Source organism: Erythrolamprus reginae, chromosome Z (genome assembly GCF_031021105.1).
Source record: "Erythrolamprus reginae isolate rEryReg1 chromosome Z, rEryReg1.hap1, whole genome shotgun sequence".
Lineage (NCBI taxonomy): Eukaryota > Metazoa > Chordata > Lepidosauria > Squamata > Dipsadidae > Erythrolamprus > Erythrolamprus reginae.
The window spans coordinates 53,265,695-53,286,153 of record NC_091963.1 but is presented as its reverse complement, the minus strand read 5'-3'; the positions used below and the strand labels follow the sequence as shown (position 1 = coordinate 53,286,153).

Genomic DNA, 20,459 nt, shown 5'->3' with positions numbered 1-20,459 from the left:
TTCATCCACACTGCAATAATATGAGCTAATGACGGAAAAGTCTTGGCTATTTTCAATGGGTAAATTATGGTTACCTTAGTAGTGCTTTATTCAATTAAACAAATGGTCTGGCTTTCTAAGAAACTTGGAGAGACCAACCTATTTCATAGTCTGAGCAAAATGGGGGAGGGGCAGACAGTTTTTAGGGCAGAATGCAGTCGAAATAGTCCCACAAATCGGGACCCATTTCCAAAAGAAAGCTATCGCACGCTGAAAGCTCTCGTTTAGTTTAGCTCCGTGACAAAAAAGAAATATCCCGATCAGCGGGACTTCCATTTCTAAACAGGAGATAAAGCCACCATCACCTGAAGCGGCTCCCCTTGAGTACGGAGAAAGGTCGCCTTTTAACCCCTTTACCCTCCGAAAGTCCCTTCTACCCTCCCGCCTCTTCTCTCAGCGCCTCTTCTCGGCGTAGAGGTGGAGCTGCATTCTCGCGGCGATTGGTTCGGCCTGCTGCCAATCGGGAGGACTAGGGGCGTGTCTAGGCACGAGCCGGCTAGACTTTAGCAAGAGCAGAAGCGGTCGTCCAAGTCGAACCCTCGTTGTTGCCGGAGTCGCGACGTTTCCTCCCCCCACCCCACCCCTACGCAATCAGGCAGCGAGCACAGACCTCGCCTCCCAGCGCTATCCGTGTAGGGCACGCCATGGAGGAGGAGCGGGCCGGAGAGCAGATGAGGCCACTACTCACAACGGTAATAGAGCGAAAGAGACACAGGCGGGGAGGAAAAGTTGGGGAGATAGGAGGAGGGTCTCCCTTGACAGCCAGGCGGGTCTCTGTGCGGCCGCTGCTGTTCCCCTTTGTGGGGGCGGAGTCCGATGTCTTTTCTCTCGACCAGCACCCATAGCTAAGGAAGCGCCGCCGGCGGGTACTTTAATGCCTGTCGTAATCCAAAACTCGGCTTCATGCTGTCGGTTTATCCCTCTGTCACAGGTGTCAGTTCAAGATCCGTGTGGCCAGGCTACGGAAGACTTCGCCTTCCTCTTTCCTCGGCGCTTCTTTCCTGGGCTCATCTCCAGGCAACAGTGCGAATAGCCAGAGCCAATATTGCTGTCGCCTCGTGAATTCAGGGGATGGTTAGAATAATCTGGGCAGCCATCCGTTTAATTCTTCCCCTTCCTCTGGGCGAAATATTTCTTGTCAGCATCTTCTCATGCCCCAGTTGCTTGTTTCCTGTTTTTTTGTATGCGTGACAGAGACACTTTTCTTTTTATAGCCTCCAGTTCGTTGATTTTGTTAGGCCGAGTTCTAGGTATGGTGAGGGCAGGAGGGAGGGAGGGAGAGCGAGAGCGCTTAATCTCTTTGTTCTCTTTGCTCTCTCTCGTCCTCAGCCTTTCACCAACACGCTCATTTCAGACCGCGGTACGCATGAAAGAATATCAAGTAAGGTAAAAGGAGAAGACTGTAAGATCAAATCTGGTTATGTTCTGAACTGAAGTAAAAACTGTAGATGAATCTCTGGGGCAGTTGCAATAACTGCTTGTGAAGCTCTGTTTTCCTTACTACTTCAATGTCTCTGGGAGTGCAGACACATGGCTTGCCAGGACCAGTTCTTTTGTCATCAAAGCTTGCTGTCATATGGAGCTCAAGGAAATGATGTGCTGTTTTTACGGCCTTTTCGTTGCTATTGTTAATGGAGGTGGTCATCAAAGGATAATATAACAGTGATTCATTTTACTTCCGTTTGAGACTTGAGTTGAAATGAAGCAGTCACATGTCTGTTAAGTAAAACTAGGTTTTTTCCCACTTTGATTTTGGGGAAGTGTGTTTTTTGGTGGTGGGGAGCTCAGTTTAGGTGAAAGTTTTTTATTTTGGGGGGGGGGGTTGTTTTTGATGCTAACCATGAGTTCATCGCCAAGGTTTCTTGAGGTTATTGTTTGGCAATTAATCTAATTTAATTGGGTAGTAAAAATGGGTAATGGAAAGCTTTCCTGACAGAATGATAAGCAAACAAATACTCTGCTGTAGAAGTTTTTTTAAAAACTGTTATTTTCCTTAATCTGTAACTATATTAATAAAGATACTAAAGAGTAGCTTTGACAAAAATATACATTATTTATAATGCAAGATAGTGGGCAAACATTTTGAATAGCATTTCTGTGGCCCAGAAAAGCAGACTCCACCCCGAGTCTGCGGAGAGGGGTGGCATACAAATCTAATAGATAAATAAATAAATAAATAGTTTAAATAATATTCAGTCAGAACTTTCAGATCTCTCTGACATTTGCTGTGGTGTCTTGCATACAATTCCTATATAAATGCAGGAAATGTTTACAATTTAGACTGTTTTGAACTCAGAGCATATTTTCAGCAGGAAACTGCATTTAAAACAGGCTTCATGGTTCATTTTGAATTTGCTTTGAATTCAAACATACATTTACTAATGGTTTACTAATGGTCCATCCTCCATATAACTACACAGGCTTCATGCTCTGGGGAATTCAGAGCATGATATCATGGTATTTCAAGACTGAAGGATGCCAATGCAACTAATGGTTCCCAGGCAGGGCTCATTCACAACTATAAAGAGGTCTTCCGAAGTAGAGATGACTTCTGAAATCCATATATGGCTGAAAGTTTTAAATGAACAATTTCAAAATTGACTAAGATGCCTATTAGCAAGACTTTATTGTGAAACATTCTTATATTCTTGTGATACTGGTCATAGTAAAAGAAGGTGTCTCTCTCATTCCTCTCCCTAAAATGGTATGTGTGAAGAAAAGGAAAGTTTTGAGGAAATTATGTGTGATTCTTCTGGTACTTTACCATAGTTATGGAAGAAATCCATTAGTACTCACTTTGTAGAGTTTAAGTATTATGTCTTTGGATTGTTTTTATGTAACACTTAAGGGGCCTTTTTGACTCCTCTAAATATTACAAGTCTAAGTGTCTGAGGAGATTGATTGTTTTTGATGTATATTAAGAAGAGGAGAATAGATGTTTGATTATATTATTTGTTCTCTTATGTGGTTTTGGTGATATAAAACCGGTTTATCCTTTTCCCACTACTTCAGATATTATCTCATTGGGCTAAATATAGTTTTTCATTGACACATTGTACTTTTTTTAAAATCAAAAGTTGAATAATAATAAAGCAGCTTTTGAATTCTTAAAGATCTATGAGGTTGATGGTGTTCCAGCCTATTTTCTTTTCTATTAGAAAGCACTAATTTATGCAAATTAAAATGGTTAAATAATGAAATAGAAATATGTCTCTGTTTAGTGCAGCATTTATTTATTTATTTATTCAATTCCAAACTGCTGACAGCTATTTAACCATGCAGTTATCTGTAGTTTATTAATTTGTTACTTCTTTTCTGCTTCCCAATCAGTTCTTTCTGATCATTCACATGCAATCATACTTACCTTAATTCTCTCCTCCCATATACACATCTGCCCTTCCATTCTGAACCCTAGATATAGAGTTCTTACCTCCCTTTCATTCAAGAAGGCTCTTAAAACCATGTTGTTTCAATAGATTTTAAGATTTTATTAGTCCATATATATCTATTTTCAATATTATGTAATAACTGATTAGTATGGTTTTAAATTGCATTGTAATATTTTGTTGGTTGGTTTTCTTGTATCAATCTACCTGATTGGGGTATTATATTGTTATAAATAAGCATTACGGTGCTTTCCTCCTAGCCTACAAATACATTTGAAAGTTTGTAGATAGTTTTCACATTAAATATGCAAATCACCTGTTATGGTTCTTGTTTTCTTACTATCCCAATATACACTGCTCAAAAAAAATAAAAGGAACACTTAAACAACACAATATAACTCCAAGTAAATCAAACTTTTGTGAAAACAAACTGTCCACTTAGGAAGCAACACTGACTGACAATCAATTTCACATGCTATTGTGCAAATGGAATAACAGATGGAAATTATTGGCAATTATCAAGACACAGTCAATAAAGGAGTGGTTCTGCAGGTGGGGACCACAGAACACATCTCAGTACCAATGCTTTCTGACTGATGTTTTGGTCACTTTTGAATGTTGATTGTGCTTTCACACTTGTGGTAGCATGAGATGGACTCTACAACCCATACAAGTGGCTCAGGTAGTGCAGCTCATCCAGGATGGCACATCAATGTGAGCTGTGGCAAGAAGGTTTGTTGTGTCTGTCAGTGTAGTGTCCAGAGGCTGGAGGTGCTACCAGAAGACAGGCCAGTACACCAGGAGACATGAAGGGGGCCATAGGAGGGCAGTAGAACCACTACCTCCGCCTTTGTGCAAGGAGGAACAGGAGGAGCCCTGCAAGAGCCCTGCAAAATGACCTCCAGCAGGCCACAAATATGCTTGTGTCTGCCCAAACGGTTAGAAACCAAGTTCATGAGGATGGTATGAGGTCCACAGATGAGGGTTGTGCTCACAGCCCAACACCGTGCAGAATGCTTGACATTTGCCACAGAACACCAGGATTGGCAAATTCACCATTGGCGCCCTATGCTCTTCACAGATGAAACTTAGGTTCACATGTGACAGATGTGACAGAGTCTGGTGACACCGTGGAGAGTGATCTGCTGCCTGCAGCACGACCGGTTTGGCAATGGGTCAGTAATAATATTGGAAATATTTTTTTAGCTTAACTGCCTATGTAAGTTATAATGTATTCTTTATTTAAATAATACTGCATTGCCATTCACCCTTAATTTCAAATAATGTGTGAATTAATTAGAAATTAGAATTATTAATTAGAATCTCTTTACTCATTTGGCAAATACCAAACTTTTCATCATTTTAACTGTGAGAAGTTGATAAAAATTGATTTGGCATATCTTTCTATAAGTGCTGTGTTCTAGAAACATAGGAGATTGATGGCAGAAAAAGACCTAATGGTCCATCTAGTCTGCCCTTATACTATTTCTTGTATTTTTATCTTAGGATGGATATATGTTTATCCCAGGCATGTTTAAATTCAGTTACTGTGTACAGTAGTACCTCGTGATATGAACCCCTCATCATACGATCTTTTTGAGATATGAACCTGGGATTTGGAAAAATTTTGTCTCTTCTTATGAACTTTTTTCGCCTTACAAACCCGCCACCCGAACGCCGAACCCAGAAGTTCGGCAAAAGTTCGGTTTCGGTGTTCGGGTTCGTAAGGCCGCCGAGAAGCACCGCCACCTGGCTGTTGTCTTTTGAAACAGCCGGGGGGCTTCTTGGCGTTCCCCCGAATGCTGAACCTGGAAGTTTGGCAAAAGTTTGCGTTTGGCGTTCGGGTTTGGGAGGCCGCCGAGAAGCCCCGCCGCTCGGCTGTCACCTTGCCAGAAGAGCGGCAGAGCTGTTGGCTGGTCGGGAGGCTCAAATGGAGGTGGGGAATCCCAATAGGGAATTCCATGGGCGGAGCTTTGACGTCACGAAGACGTCCTTCCTGGCCGACATCTAGTCAGAGATCTACTCCAAACATGACTAAGTGAGGGTTTAACTCAGCTGCCATATCTTAATACTAAAACACGGCACAGTTACATTTCAGATTACAGTGGTAACTCTACTTACGAGCGCCTATACTTAAGAACTTTTCAAGATATGAACAGGATTTTTTTGCCTCTACTCATGAACCATTTTCTACTTACAAACCCTCACTCGTCTCTCGGCTGCTGCTGCAAACAGCGGCCAGAACGGCACGTCGGAGGAGCTCTCCGTAGCTGCCCCATTTTGCTGCCACTTTCCCCTCTCGCCCTCCGCTTCCTCCATTCCCTGCAGCTGCCCCATCCCACTGCCAAAATCCCCCCTCACCTACTGCTTTTTTCGCCCCATCCCGCTGCCAAAATCACCTCTCCAGAAGCTTCCTTCGCTGCCCCAAGTCGCTTCCAAAATCACCCCTCCAGATGTTTCCTTCACTGCCCCAATCACTTCCTCCATCGAATGAAGTGTTTGGAGGGGTGATTTTGGAAGAGATTTGGGGCAGCGAAGGAAGCGTCTGGAGGGGTGATTTTGGAAGCGATTTGGGGCAGACACTTCCTTCACTGCCCATCTCCATCCTTCGTTAGGACCTCCATTCCTTGCTTCTCCTTGCTGTCTGTTTCTACTCCATTTGCCTGTTTCCACTTCGTTTGCCTTCGCTTCGTCTGCCTGCTGCTTTTTTTTTTAAAGCCTTAAAATCTTGGATTTCCTAATGAGTTTGCACACATTATTCATTTTTACATTGATTCCTATGGGAAAAATTGCTTCTACTTATGAACATTTCTACTTAAGAACCGGGTCACAGAGCATCAGCGGACCCAGGCCTGCTGGAACAGCTAGGTCTTTACAGCTTTATGGAAGGCTGGTAAGATGGGGAGAATATGAGTCTCCAGAAGCAATTGGTTCCTTAGAGTTGGAGCCGCAACAGAGAAGGCTCTCCCCTGGGGGCACACTAGCTGACATTGTTTGGCTGATGGGACCCAGAGAAGGCCAACCCTATGGGTTCTTACTGGTCACTGGGAGGTATGCAGCAGAAAGTGGTCCCAAAGATAATCTAGTCCTAGGCCATGTATGGCTTTATAGATAATAACCAACACCATGAATTGCATTTGGAGACTGACCGGCAACCAATCCAGCTCCTGGAGCATTGGTATTATATGTGTGTATCTTGGTACTCCCATAATTGCTCGTGCTGCTGCATTTTGTATCAGCTGAAGACGCCAAACTTCAGATTCAAACATTATACTTTTATAGATCTTTAAAACGGATGTGGTTTTCAGTCAGTATACATTGTTCTCTATTATTGAAAACAACATACAATAGCACTGGGCCTCTTTAAATCAAGCATTTATTTTAAAAAGTTTCTTCACTTTGTTAAGTTGTCTAGAACTATAATAAAGCAGTCTTTAAAAAATAACTCTAATAATTTGAACATTCTATAGACCAGTGATAGCAAACCTTTTTTTGGTTCGTGTACCAAAATGGGGGAGTACCGGGGGGGGGGGGCTGTGCATGCACATGCCCACACCCATAAATTCATCTGCCCCTCCGCGCATGCACACATGATCCCCCTGCTCTCAGCAGCTGATGGCATGCCTGTTTTTTGCTCTCCCCAGGCTTTAGAGCCTTTCTAGGAGGGTAGGGAGGTTGAAAATGGCCTTCCCCATCCTCCATAAGGAAAGGGAAATGGTCTGTTTCCAAACTTGAAAGGCTCTAAAGCTTGCGGAGGCCTTCCCCACCCCCTATGGAAGCTGGAAACAGTCTGTTTCCTGGCTCCCAGTGGGCCCAGAAGGGCTGAAAATAAAGCTGGCTGGTGCATGCATGCACACTGGACCTAAGATTGTGTACCCATCAATATAGCTCCGTGTGCCAGTTGTGGCACACATGCCATCTTGGCTGTAGATATTAACCCTGCTGTTCTGTTTGCAAAGATTACACACTTGTTCTGTTCCTGGGTATATTTGACCCAGACTAAAAAAGGTTGATTTTAGCTACTTAAATTTTTTATTTGCAAAACTTTTTGCATTGGTTTACTAATTTGAACATTCCTGATCACAACTAAATGAAAAATGAAATGAAAAAAATTAATGTTTATTTGTTTATTTTGCTCAGAAAAGCCCCTCCCACCCAGCTGTGTGCAATAATGTTCATTTATAAAATTAGTTGTTTAGGTATCATTTACTTACTTTTCTGTGTACTTCATCCAGGGCTGGGCTGCAGGCGGAAGAAACAGGTACGCAGTACTGGTAGCAAAACTAGGCTTATACTCAAGTATAAGCAGAGCAAAATTTTGCTACCGGTACTGCGTACCTGTTTCTTCCACCTGCAGCCCACCCCTGGATGAAGTACACAGAACAGTAAGTAAATGATACCTAGACAACTAATTTTATGCAAGAAATCCATTGTACTATTATTGCACACAACCCGAGGGGGGCCTTTTCTGAGCAAAATCTGAGCAAGTCTACGGAGAGGGGTGGCATACAAATCTAATAAACAATAATAAATAATTAAAAAATAAACAACTAAACATTAATTTTTTTCATTTCATTTTTCATTTGTTTATGGTCAGGAATGTTCAAATTAGTAAACCAATGTAAAAGGTATTAAAAAAATTTGGAACTTGCAGCCTTTCACCTTTCAGAGGGTGTTTGGGGTTTTACCAGATTCACTCATACACAGTTCGGCAGTCACTCACTGTGGCCTGGAATATGGCTGCGACAGAGGCTCTTGACTGTATTGCGCCATTGTGACCTCTCTGTGGCACTAGACCCCGGAGAGCTCCTTGGTCCACCAAGGAGCTCCGGGTGTTTAAACGCCAGAAGAGACATCTAGAGAAGCACTGGAGGAAAAGTAAATCCGAGTCTGATCGAACACTTTTAAGAGCTTTTATTAAGACTTATAAAGTGGCGGTCAAGGCGGCAAGATGCACATATCATGCTGCCTTGAATGCATCAGCGGAATCCTACCCGGTCACGCTGTTTAGGGTGATCTGCTCCCTTCTAAATCAGAGGGGGTCGGGGTAGTACAGGGTAGTGCTGAGGATTTCAATGCATTTTTCGCTGATAAAATCGCTCAGATCCGGACGGAACTGGACTCCAATTGGAACGCAGTGTTGGCTGACAATGAGTCAATCAAGTTGACAGGGGCCCATCCATGTCCATCTGTCTAGGAGGAGTTTGACCTGGTGACACTTGATGAAGGGGACAAGGCCATTGGAGCTGTGAGTTTCGCCACCTGTTTTCTGGACCTGTATCCCTCCTGGCTGGTTTTGGCCAGCAGGAAGGTGACACGGAGCTGGGTCCAGGAGATTGTCAATACTTCTCTGGTGGGGGTCCTTCTTGGCTCCCTACAAGGAGGCACTTTTGTGCCCCCTCCTCAAGAAGCCTTCCCTGGACCCAGCAGTATTTAATAGCCAGTCTCCAACTTTCCCTTTATAGGGAAGGTTGTTGAGAGGTAGTGTTGCTCCGATTATGTAGGCCCTCAGCAGTCAGGATTCAGGCCCAGCTACAGCTTGGAAACTGCTTTGGTCGTGCTGATGGATAATCTCTGGCGGGCTTGGGATGGGGTTTATCTTCCATCCTGGTGCTCCTTGACCTCTCAGCAGCTTTCAATACCCTCGACTATGGTATCCTTCTGCACTGGCTGGAGGGGTTGGGAGTGAGAGGCACTGTTTTACGGTGGTTCTTCTTGTACCTTTCCAGTCCGGCACAGTCAGTCTTAGTGGGGGGTCAGAGGTCAACCTCTAGGTCTCTCTCTCATGTGGAGTTCCTCAGCAGTTGGTCCTCTCCCCTCTGCTATTTAATATCATCCAAGGACATGGGGTGAGGTGCCATCAGTATGCTGATGACACCTAGCTGTACATCTCCACCCCATGTCCACTCGGCAAAGGAGTGGAAATTATGTGTCGATACCTGGAGGCTGTTAGAGTCTGGATGGATGCCAACAGGCTCAAACTCAACCCTGACAAGACGGAGTGGCTGTGGGTTTTGCCTCCCAAGGACAATTCCATCTGTCCGTCCATTACCCTGGGGGGGGGGAATCAGTGACCCCCTCAGAAAGGGTCTGCAACTTGGGCATCCTCCTTGATCCACAGCTGATGTTAGAACACCATCTTTCAGCTGTGGCGAGGAGGGCGTTCACCTAAGTCTGCCTGATGCACCAGTTGCGGCCCTATTTGGACAGGGAGTCCCTGCTCACAGTCACCCATGCCCTTATCACCTGGAGGTTTGACTACTGCAACGCTATCTACAGGGGGCTACCTTTGAAGAGTGTTCAGAAACTACAAATCATGCAGAACGCGGCTGTCTCCCCAGATAAGCCCATGTTTCTTCAACACTCCATGGCCTACATTGGCTGCCAATTGGTTTCCAGACACAATTCAAGGTTTTGGTGATGACCTATAAAGCCCTACATGGCATCAGATCAGAATACTTACAGGATCGCCTTTTGCTGCATACATCCCAGCGATCAATAAGGTCTCACAGAGTTGGCCTTCTCCAGGTTCCATCAACCCAACAATGTCATCTGGCAGGACCTAGGGGAAGAGCCTTCTCTGTGGCGGCTCCGGCCCTCTGGAATAAGCTTCCTCCGGAGATTCATACTGCCCTCACCCTCCTTACCTTCCGCAAGATACTTAAGACCCATCTATGTCACCAGACATGGGGCAACTAGATCATCCCCCCTTCTTCTCTGACCGTTAAATGTTATGTATGGATGTGATTGAGTAGACTGACTCTTTTTTTATAATGGGATTTTACTTACTGTTTTTTAAATATTAGATTTGTATACATATTGTTTGTATTGCATGTTGTGAGCCACTCCAGGTCCTCGGAGAGGGGCGGCATACAAGTCTACTATAAACAAACAAACAAACAAACAAACAAACAAACAAACAAACAAACAAACAAACAAACAAACAAACAAATAAATAAATAAATGCACACAGCAGGGCGGCTTTTCTGAGCAAAATAAACATCTAAACATTATTTTTTTCATTTGTTTATGATCAGGAAAGTTCAATTTAGTAAACCAATGCAAAAGGTTTTTTCACCCAGCAAAAACTAAGCATTCCCCCCCCCCCCAAAAAAAATACTCATAGAAAGAACCTCTCAAATGGGACAAAGTCATGTAATTTCAAGTTTCAGATATTCAGGGAAAATTTTTTACAGGGCCTCAAACTTCGTTTCTGGTCACATATCGCCCAAACAGAACAGCAGGGTTAATAGTTATTACTTACCTCCTTGCATCCAGATTCAATAACTGATTAGCACAAGAAAATTAAAAGTCCCAATTTGCCTCCTTGCAACAAAAGCTGCACTTTAGTTTCACTTTCATTTTAGCACATGGCTTGCCTTGCAACCTTAATCAGCTGAGAGTTGGGAAGCTGATAATGAGTTACTTGGCTTAACAGGCTCTGTTTTTTTTTTCCTGCAAGAAGGTAAATTGTATGGGAAGCAGAGGCCAAAGAGTGGGGTAGCTGGCTGGGTGGGGTACATTCAGTGTATAAGATGCATCAAATACAGACTTTGTGAAATTTATGAAATGTTTAGAAAGAATTCAGTTTTGATTTGCTGATTAAATTTATTTATGAAATTCTTTAGAGAATGAGCTTTGACTCACCTGATACACTCTTTTTCATAGTCGAGCAATCAGAAGTCAGGATGGGTTGTAGTTACTTGTCAGAGGTGTGGCTGAATCAGAAGAATATAAAAGTACTGGAACTACCCATAGGCCCCAGTTTTTCTGGTAAAATTGAAAACAGTGACTCAGCGTGGACAGCACAAACTGAGGCTAAGAAGCTTGAAACATGAACATCAAAAACTAAAGCAACAAGCTATAACCATCCAATAGTGTTAAAAAGGTTAGATAAGAAGGTAAGAGGAAAGGGACCTGATGACAGGTTTCAAAAGGAGGGGCAGGGACCTGACTGCTGACTCCTTGACTATGAGAAAGAGTGCATCAGGTGAGTCAGTGCTCATTCACCATGGAGAGGAGAAGTCAGCAGTCAGGATGGGACATACCAGAGTTTCTGACCTGAGGGTGGGAGTTGAACGTTATGCTCTACTACTTTTTGTAGGACCCTGCGGCTGAAAGCTGCTTCCACTGATGAAATTTATCGATCCTATAATGGTGGATGAAGGGCATAGCTCTTCCAAAGGGCATTGGATGGACCATGCTGCTGAAGTAGCCACACTATGGGTACAGTGGGCCATGATACCCAAGGGCTGCTGGATGCCCTCAACATCATAGGCCTTGGCAATGGCACCACGTATCCATCGGCTGATGGTGGTGGGGGTGACATTGGGGCCCAGATCATGAGGTAAAAAGCTGATTAAGAGAGCTTCAGTTCGTCTAATGGCCTGCGCTTGCTTTAGGTGAATTCTCTTATGGATAATGATGCCAATTCAGAAATCTGCTTGGCGGTTGTAATGGCGATTTAAAAGGCTACCTTCAGAGATAGATAGCATAGAGAGGATTCTCGCAAGGGCTCATATGGAGGTTCTGTCAGGGAATGAAGTACTCTGGGGAGATTCCATGTAGGGAAGCAGTGAATGGTGGGAGGATAAGCGTTAGCGATGCCCTTGAGGAATCTGGAAACCAAGGGAATATGAGCCAATGAAGACCAGTGGTCACAGGCGATAACTGAGGAAAGGGCTGCCGTCTGGTGTCAAATAGTGCTTGGTGAGAAGCCTTGTCTAGGCCCTGTTTTAAAAATCTGAGGACTTTTGAAAGAGGAATCTGAATAGGAGAAAGATCCTGCGAATTGCACCAGGTACAAAAGATCTGCCATATGGAGGCGTAGATATGTTCAGTGGAAGCCTTTCGTGCTTTGTGAATGTAATCCATTATGTCATTGTCATAGTCTTGGCTCCTCAGGACGCTCTGTTCAGAAGCCAGATGGTCAAGTGGCACCAGCCCGGATCCGGGTGGTGTAGGGATCCCCGGGAATAACAGATGTGATGACACCGGTAATTGCCAAGGTTCTGCTGCTGACAAGATTTTTAAATCTGCAAACCAGGTTTGCCTGGGCCAGAAAGGAGCTATCAGAATGACTTCTGCCTGCTTGTCCAGGATCTTGTGAATGACCTGAGGTAGGATTGGGAGTGGGGGAAATACATACAGCAGGCTCCTCGGCTAGGGGCAGCAGAGGGCATTGCAGTTCTCTTCTCCCTGTGTAGGGAAGTGGGAGAAGAAGTGTGGCAGTTGATTGTTTTGAGGAATAGCAAATAGGTCTACCTGTGGTCTGCCGAATCTGTTGGAGATCCATCTGAAGATGGTCAGATTCACTTTCCATTCTGCTTGATTCACTGTCATTCTGCTGAGGGCATCTGCCTGGACTTTGTCCGAGCCTCAGATATGTTCTGAGCAGAGGGAGGATGGGTGCCTCTCCACCCAGAGGCCGATTTTCTTGGTCTCCGCAATGAGGACTTTGGACTGGGTGCCCCCTTGGCAGTTGATGTGGGCCTTCATGGCCAAATTGTCGGTCCAGATGAGGACATCCTGGCCAGCTATAAAGTTGTTGAAGCTCTTGAGGGCTAAAAACACTGTGTGCAACTGTAGACAATTGATGGAACAGGAGGCCTGGCTCGAATTCCAGAGGCCTTGGGTCTGCTGGTGGTTGCAATGGGCATCCCATCCCAACAGGCTGGCATCGATGGTGATTGTTATGGATGGGGAAGCTTGGTAATGCATTCCCCTGATCGGTGGCACTGGATTTCCACCATGTTAGAGATCGATGGACCTGTAGGGAAGACAGAGCCGTCTTGCCAAGTGGGCCTGGCCCAACTTTTGGAATGGAAGGAGGCAGCACTGGAGGTCCCAGGAATGGAGTCTGGCCCAGGGAACTATGGAGAAGCTAGATACCATCTTCCCCAGCAGGGAAGAAAGGGGGGAGAGGGGGAAAGGGTATCCTGAATTTGAGAAGCTAACTCCCTAATGCTACTGATTTGCTCTGGTGAGAGGCTGACTAAACCCTCTGTAGAATCAATGGCAGTCCCTAAGTGCAGGATAGAGGTTGAGGGGATGAGCTGGCTTTTCTGGAAGTTAATGAAAAAGTCATGGGCCAATAAGATGTCAGCCATGACCCTCAAAAGAGCTGGAGCTTGGTACAAGGATGGGGCTAGAAAGAGAATGTTGTCCAAGAAGAATTGTACTCGAATAGGGATAGAACTAAGGTAAGCCACCAGGACTGAATACACAAGGGGCTGAGGATATGATGAATGGTAAGGCCCGGTATTGGTAATGTCTTCCTGGGTAGCAGAAACGTAGAAACCCGTGATGTTCCTGGGCAATGGGAATATGCAGGTAGGCTTCAGTCAGGTCTAAAGATGATATGAAATCTCCTTTCCTAATGCAGGCCAAAATAGTTTTGAGCATGTGCATTTTGAATTTGTGATATTTAAAATAGAAATTTAGATGCTTGAGATCTAGAATTGCTCTTCACCCCCCTGAGGATTTTGAGACTACTGTATAAATAACATTGAATAGAAACCCTGTCCACGAAACTCTGTAGGGACAGGCTAAACAGCCAAGATATCTAGAAGGTGTTGGATGGCCTGCTCCATGAGGACCCTTTTTGCTGGGTCTCTGGAATACAGAACAACAGATAAAGAAGGATGGGGGGGGAGAGAAATTCCAGATGTAAGCCAGACCTGACTGTGTGGAGAACCCATAAATCTGAGGAAGCTTTGGCCCAAATGGAGACAAATTTGGCTAGTTGGCCGCCAATGGGGACAGAGGGTGAGATAGGGGGATTACCACCTACCTCTTCAGCCTTGACGGTTTCCAGTGGAACCACAGAATAGACGTTTGGAGCCTCTGCTTCATAGACTCTTATCTTGGTTGTAACAAGGCTTGTAGCTCGATTGGTTTGTTCCCTTGTAGTAGGAGAAGGTCTGATCTGATTGGTGAAAGGACCGACAAAAATAAGGAGATGGTTGCTGAGTGGTCTTCTTCTGAGTTGTGGGGAGAATTTTCTTTTTGTCTTTTGAATCAATGAGGAATCAATGACATCACCAAAAAGATTTTTCCCTTGTACACTGCAGAGGCAAGGCGGCACTTATGTTTGATGTCGACAGACCACTGCTTTAGCCAAGTCATTCATCTGGCCACCACCGAGAAGGCCATCATTTTGGCAGCAAATGTTGAAGTGTAGAGAGTAGTATCTGAAAGTAGTTGGCATGTGGCAAATACCTTGTTCAAGGTCTGTTGAGCGTTGGAAGCAGGGATGTACTCCTGTAGTTGCCTGATCCAGATCAGCATGGTTCTAGCAAAAAAGGAAGATGTGGAGGGTCCCTTTATGGCTCACATGGCAGATTGGTTATTCTTCTGTAAAACCTGGTTGATTTTTTGATCCTCCGCTTTGAGAAGCTTGCCCGCCTCTCTGGGGAGATTGGCTGAGGAATGGAGGGCTTCTCCGGATCCTCGGAATCTTCATCAGAAGAGTCTGACCAGTGATCTTGAAGGATCCTCTGGGAGGGAAGGGGTTCAGCAGAGGGAGCGACTGTTGGAACCTGAGATGTTCTGGCAGGCATAGGAGCAGCCAAGGTGTGGATGTTAGAAGTAATATTACGTTGAACCACAGCATCAATCCATCGCTGGAAGGCTGTCTGGTCCAAGGAAGTAGGAGGAAGGGGAACTGGATCCGCCAACAGAGTCGGTTGGTTTTGAGGGTCCACAGTGGGCAGACAACTGGCAGGGAAGGCCAGAGGTGCTATCACCACCGTGGGGGATAGAGAAACAGGTTGTCCTGAGATGTTCTGGTTCAGATTTTGATTTGGCAGGCCTGCTGGCCCCAAATGATGGCAACTAGCAGAGGAGGATCCCTAGGACTGGCCAATGGATTCTGTCCTAGTTCAGGTGTCAAACCAGGCATGGGGGAGAGGGCTCTGGCTGCCCTCTCATGAATTTTCTGTAGGGTCCGGTCCCTACGCTTCTCTGCTCTTGTGGAAGAGGTAGAACTGTCTTGGATTCTGAGATAGATATGGAATCATGATCCTCCTGTTGGGTTTGTTAGTTTTTTTAGACTTTTTGCCTTCAGTCTTTGGGGCTGAAGGGGTGACAGGATCAGACATAGTGATGTAAGATAAGCAGATAGAGAACAGAAAGGAAGGACAGACTGTAAAAGAGGAGGGACTTCTTAAATGTAAGTCCTATTTATTACTGTTAGATGACTGCTAAGGAACTATTTCTAAGAGAAATTTACTAATGACTAAGTCCTCTGATTGAACTTGTTTAATTATATCTATATTTTTATTTTTAAGAATATGTCTATCTGATGTCTGGGATTCCTAATGGAGCTTGAGGCTAATGGCACCTCCTAGGGAGAATGGCTGCTATGAAAAGCCCTAGTTCCCTGTTGTAGACTGTTAGGCTAACTGTTTCAGGGGAATTTGGATGCAGCCAGCCAATTGCTCCTTTGTTACAGCCCAGGCAAGACAGAGGCCTCAGAAAGAGCCTGCGTGACCATGAAAAGAACCAGCAGGGGGCGGCCTCGGCAGTGATGAATGGCCAGGCCCAAGCAGCACTGCTCCGCTCAAGAATTTTTTTTGGCGCCAAAAACAAAGATCGTCTCAGGAGCATTGGTGTGTGGGCGAGCAGGCACCAAAAAGAAAGAAAAGGGAGGGGGCCCCGAATAGGGTCCCCTTCCACCCGACAGCCTCCAACATAGAGAAAAAAGCCGCGAAAACTGAGGCAAAGTTCAAGGCCGGGCTCAGCTGTTAACCCTGCTGTTCTGTTTGCATTTACTATACACTTGTACTGTTCCCTGATCCTTTTGGCCCTGGACTAAAAAAATGTTGATTTTTAGCTACTGTAAGTGCTTTTTTTTGAATACCTATTGCACTGGTATATTAATTTGAACATTTCTGATCACAAACAAATGAAAAATGAAATGAAAAAATTAATGTTTATTTATTTAGCTCAGAAAATCCCCCCCCCTGACTGTGTGCAATTATTTTCACTTTATATATAGATTAGGCTGCAAGTTCCAAATTACATCCTTGTTTTTAGAATAGATTCCTTGCATATGACTAATTGTTTGGCTATCATGTTCCTCTTCATATTCCACTTGCATAACAACCACAGGCTGCATCTGTATGTGTGTGATGGGGCCCTGAAACAGACCCTGTTCAAATCTGTACTCAATGCTCATTCAAGCAATCAATATATCACAACAGTGATATATTGATTTATTGATTGCATGGATGATGTGATATGTGATCATATCTGATATGATATGTGATCATATCTGATATATGTGATGATATGATATGTGCAATGGCACATATTAGCTTGCTTCATGGCACAGTAATCCAAAATGACTTTACAATATACACCTTGTTGAAAAATGAAATGAAGTACACAGAAAAGTACATAAGTACATGATACCCAGACAACTAATTTTATGAAATAAATCCATTGTACTAAAAACAAGGATGTAATTTGGAACTTGCAGCGTAATCTATATATAAAGTGAAAATAAGTGCACTTAGTAATTACAGTTGGGGGGGGGGGGCAAAAACCAGCAAAAACTAAATAACCAAAAAACCCCAACAACAGCCCCCACCCCCTTAGAAAGAACCCCTCAAAGGAGACAAAGTCATGTAATTTCAAGTTTCAGATATGCAGGGAAAAGTTTTTTACAGGGTCTCAAACTTCATTTCGGGGCCAAAAGGACCTGAACAGAACAGCAGGGTTAAGTAGCCAAAAGTAACAATTTTGGCATTGTGCCAGGGAAGCTGCACCATGCTGCAAGCAAGCAAAAAGGAGCTGCTGGACAGCTGAAAGGCTCTCTAGGGAGGGCCTCGCTCGTCAGGACAATGGTGCTAGAAGTTGGGAGGATGAGAACAGCAACAGGGATCCTGCTGTAACTAGTGGAGATCCCTCACAAGGCTTAGTGCTTGCCAGGTAGGGAAGCTACTGTGGCAGCCCTAACAGCCGAAGGAGGAGAGGCAGAGCTGGGGGTGGTGAAAGCCCAAGGCCCTACGCCACCCTGCAGAAGGAGGCAAGACCAAGGGGTCTCTGTGCCCAAACTGCTACCCTCAGATATCTAGTAAATAAAAGACAAATCATATAAATTTTGGAATGTACTAACCTAATTAAGGAGGAGAAAAATTCTCAAATAGAAAGGATAGTCATTGCATGCCATGTCATGCTCTGTGGCAATGAGTCAGAAAAACTGGGGCCTATGGGTGTTTCCAGTACTTTTATATTCTTCTGACTTGGCCACGCCTCTGATGAGTGAGTACAACCCATCCTGACTGCTGACTCCTCCTCTCTATGGAGAATAGACATGCTATGGAAAAAAATTAAAAACCAAGTTGTTGTCAGCAAGAAATTGATAGTTTAGGAAAAATCTACAAAAACAAGAAGAGTATCATGAGTAGTCCATGATGCTGTCTAAGTTTGGCTGTTTGCAGATATTTAGTTATTGGACTAGATAACATCATCAATTCACTCCCACCAAAACTGGAATGGCAAACTAACAGTGAGAAAACCCCATAGTGATTAGCACTGATGATGTTACCTACTCGCTTATATAAAATTTCTGCAAAGCCAAACTCATGAAGCCAAACTCATGAAGCCAAACTCATGAAGGGATTTCCAGTCCAACCCTAAACTACATACAGTGGTACCTCGGTTCTTGACCACAATCCGTTCTGGAAGTGTGGTTGAGAACCGATTTGGTTGAGAACCGAAACAGTTTAAGATAAATTTGTCTCTCAGTTGTCTCTCCCTCTAGCTTGCCTGTTTCTGTCTCCGTGTGTGTGTCTCTCTCTGTAACTTGCCGGCTTCCTCTTCAGTTCTCTTGCTCACCCCTGGCTCTCTCTCTCTCTCTCTGTAGCTTGCCGGCTTCCGTCTTCAGTTCTCTTGCTCGCCCCTGGCTCTCTCTCTCTCTCTCTGTAGTTTGCCGGATTCCGGCTTCAGTTCTCTTGCTCGCCCCTGGCTCTCTCTCTCTCTCTGTAGCTTGCCGTCTTCCATCTTCAGTTCTCTTGCTTGCCCCTGGCTCTCTCTCTCTCTCTGTGTAGCTTGCCGTCTTCCGTCTTCAGTTCTCTTGCTCGCCCCTGGCTCTCTCTCTCTCTCTCTGTAGCTTGCCATCTTCCGTCTTCAGTTCTCTTGCTCGTCCCTGGCTCTCTCTATCTCTCTCTCTGTAGCTTGCCGGCTTCTGTCTTCAGCTCTCTAGAGTGTTGAGTCCCAAATATTTGTTCGGATTCCAGGGCAAAAGTTTCTTGAATTTCCTGGTCAAATACCGATTTGTTCGAACTGAGAAGCGTTCAAAAACCGAGGTACCACTGTATATTCTTCCCTTGAAATTGTGTCTTAAGTGTAAACTTTATTTATTTATTTTATTTATTTATGTATTTATTTTATTTATTTTATTTATTTTGTTTATTTTGTTTATTTTGTTTTATTTGTTTTATTTGTTTTATTTGTTTTATTTGTTTGTTTACTTATTTACTTATTTATTTATTGGATTTGTATGCCGCCCCTATCCGTGGACTCGGAGTGACTCATAGCAAATATAGAAAACATAGTAATACAATTGATCCGATTAATACAATTAAAAAACTAAAAAAACCCTAAAACACTTCTGGGTTCGGCGTTCGGGAGGCCACTGGGAAGCCCCGCCGCCTGGCTGTCACCTTTAAAACAGCTGGGGGGCTTCTCGGTGGCCTCCCGAACACCGAACCCGGAAGTTCAGGTTTGGCGTTCGGGTTCGGGAGGCCGCTGGGTAGCCCCCCGGCTATTTTAAAAGGTGACAGCCGGGCAGCAGGGCTTCCCAGTGGCCTCCTGAGCCCGAACTTTTGCCGAACTTCCGGGTTCGGCGTTCGGGAGGCCGCTGGGAAGCCCCGCCGCCCGGCTGTCACCTTTTAAAACAGCCGGGGGGCTTCTCAGCGGCCTCCCGAACGCCGAACCCGAAAGTTCGGGTTTGGCGTTCGGGTTCAGGAGGACGCTGGGAAGCACCCTGGCTGTTTCAAAAAGCAACAGCTGGGCGGCGGGGCTTCTTGGCGGCGGCGGGTTCGTAAGAAGAAAAAAGTTCGTAAGAAGAGGCAAAAATTTTCTGAACCCCGGGTTCGTATCTCGGGTTGTTCGTAAGACGAGGGGTTCGTATCCTGAGGTACCACTGTACTCTTTTGGTTTTCAAAATTAATAAGGAAATAAAAGAACTGGAAAGGAAAGGGTTTTTTTTCTTCTTTAAGTAATATCCTTGCACTTAACTCAAGCTACAACCGGATCTATATTCAATATATTTTTACTTATTAATTGTTATTAACAAATAACCGAACTTTAAGGAAAAGTACACCCGTAATATTTATATCCCTGGAAGAAAATGAACTTGATTTGAAATAGGGGATGATTTAATTGATTGGAAAGATCTTATTCGACTATGCTTGACTATTTCCGGCTATAGAAGAATGAAGCATTTTTAAAGAAATGGAATTTTAAATTAAATATATCAAGAAAATATATTTCATTGTGGGCAACACCGATCTTTTTTTTTTTTTTTACAGTAACATAACCCAATTTGACTTTTCATTATAAAATGGACTCTGCTGACTCGGGAAGATTTCATAATTATTTTTTTTTAGTCTTTTATTCCTGGACATGTATTTTTTATTTGTTTTGCTTTTAAGGATTAAAAGTAACCGTGAACACAAGAACATAAGTGAAGAACGTGGACATAAGAACTTAAAGATTTAAGGATTTCCAGGATTAAACTTTGAAATAAATCACTTGAGTGCTTATTGATTTTTTTTTCTATTTTTATACTTATATTTTTTACATTTATATTTACATTTTTACACTATATTTTTTCCTTATTAGGTTATATTCTATCTTAGGGTTTCTTTTGTTTTCTTTTTTATACTTATATTTTTAACATTTACACTTTTACATAATATACATCCTATTTGTTTCCATCTTATTCTAGGGTTTTCTTATTTTATTTTTATTATAGATATTCAAGGTAGAGAATGAGGTGTTAGATAATTAATTTCCTCCCTT

At 43.8% G+C, this 20,459-nt stretch overlaps 1 protein-coding gene across 6 annotated transcripts in view; it reads left to right on the top strand.

Annotated features, from left to right (window-relative positions):
- The first annotated feature begins 547 nt into the window (after nt 1–547).
- Nucleotides 548–20,459, top strand: part of SLC4A7 (solute carrier family 4 member 7) — a 275,999-nt gene continuing 256,087 nt past the window's right edge. For 2 of the 6 annotated variants that reach the window (XM_070727280.1, XM_070727277.1), the window contains exons 1-2: nt 562–731; nt 1,369–1,425. In XM_070727280.1, the coding sequence (XP_070583381.1) occupies nt 684–731; nt 1,369–1,425 (105 nt within the window). In that variant the 5' untranslated portion in view covers nt 562–683. Of the gene's footprint in view, nt 732–1,368; nt 1,426–4,540; nt 4,601–20,459 lie in introns of those variants that run through there. The other 4 variants (XM_070727282.1, XM_070727278.1, XM_070727283.1 and 1 more) reach the window with 4 other exon arrangements.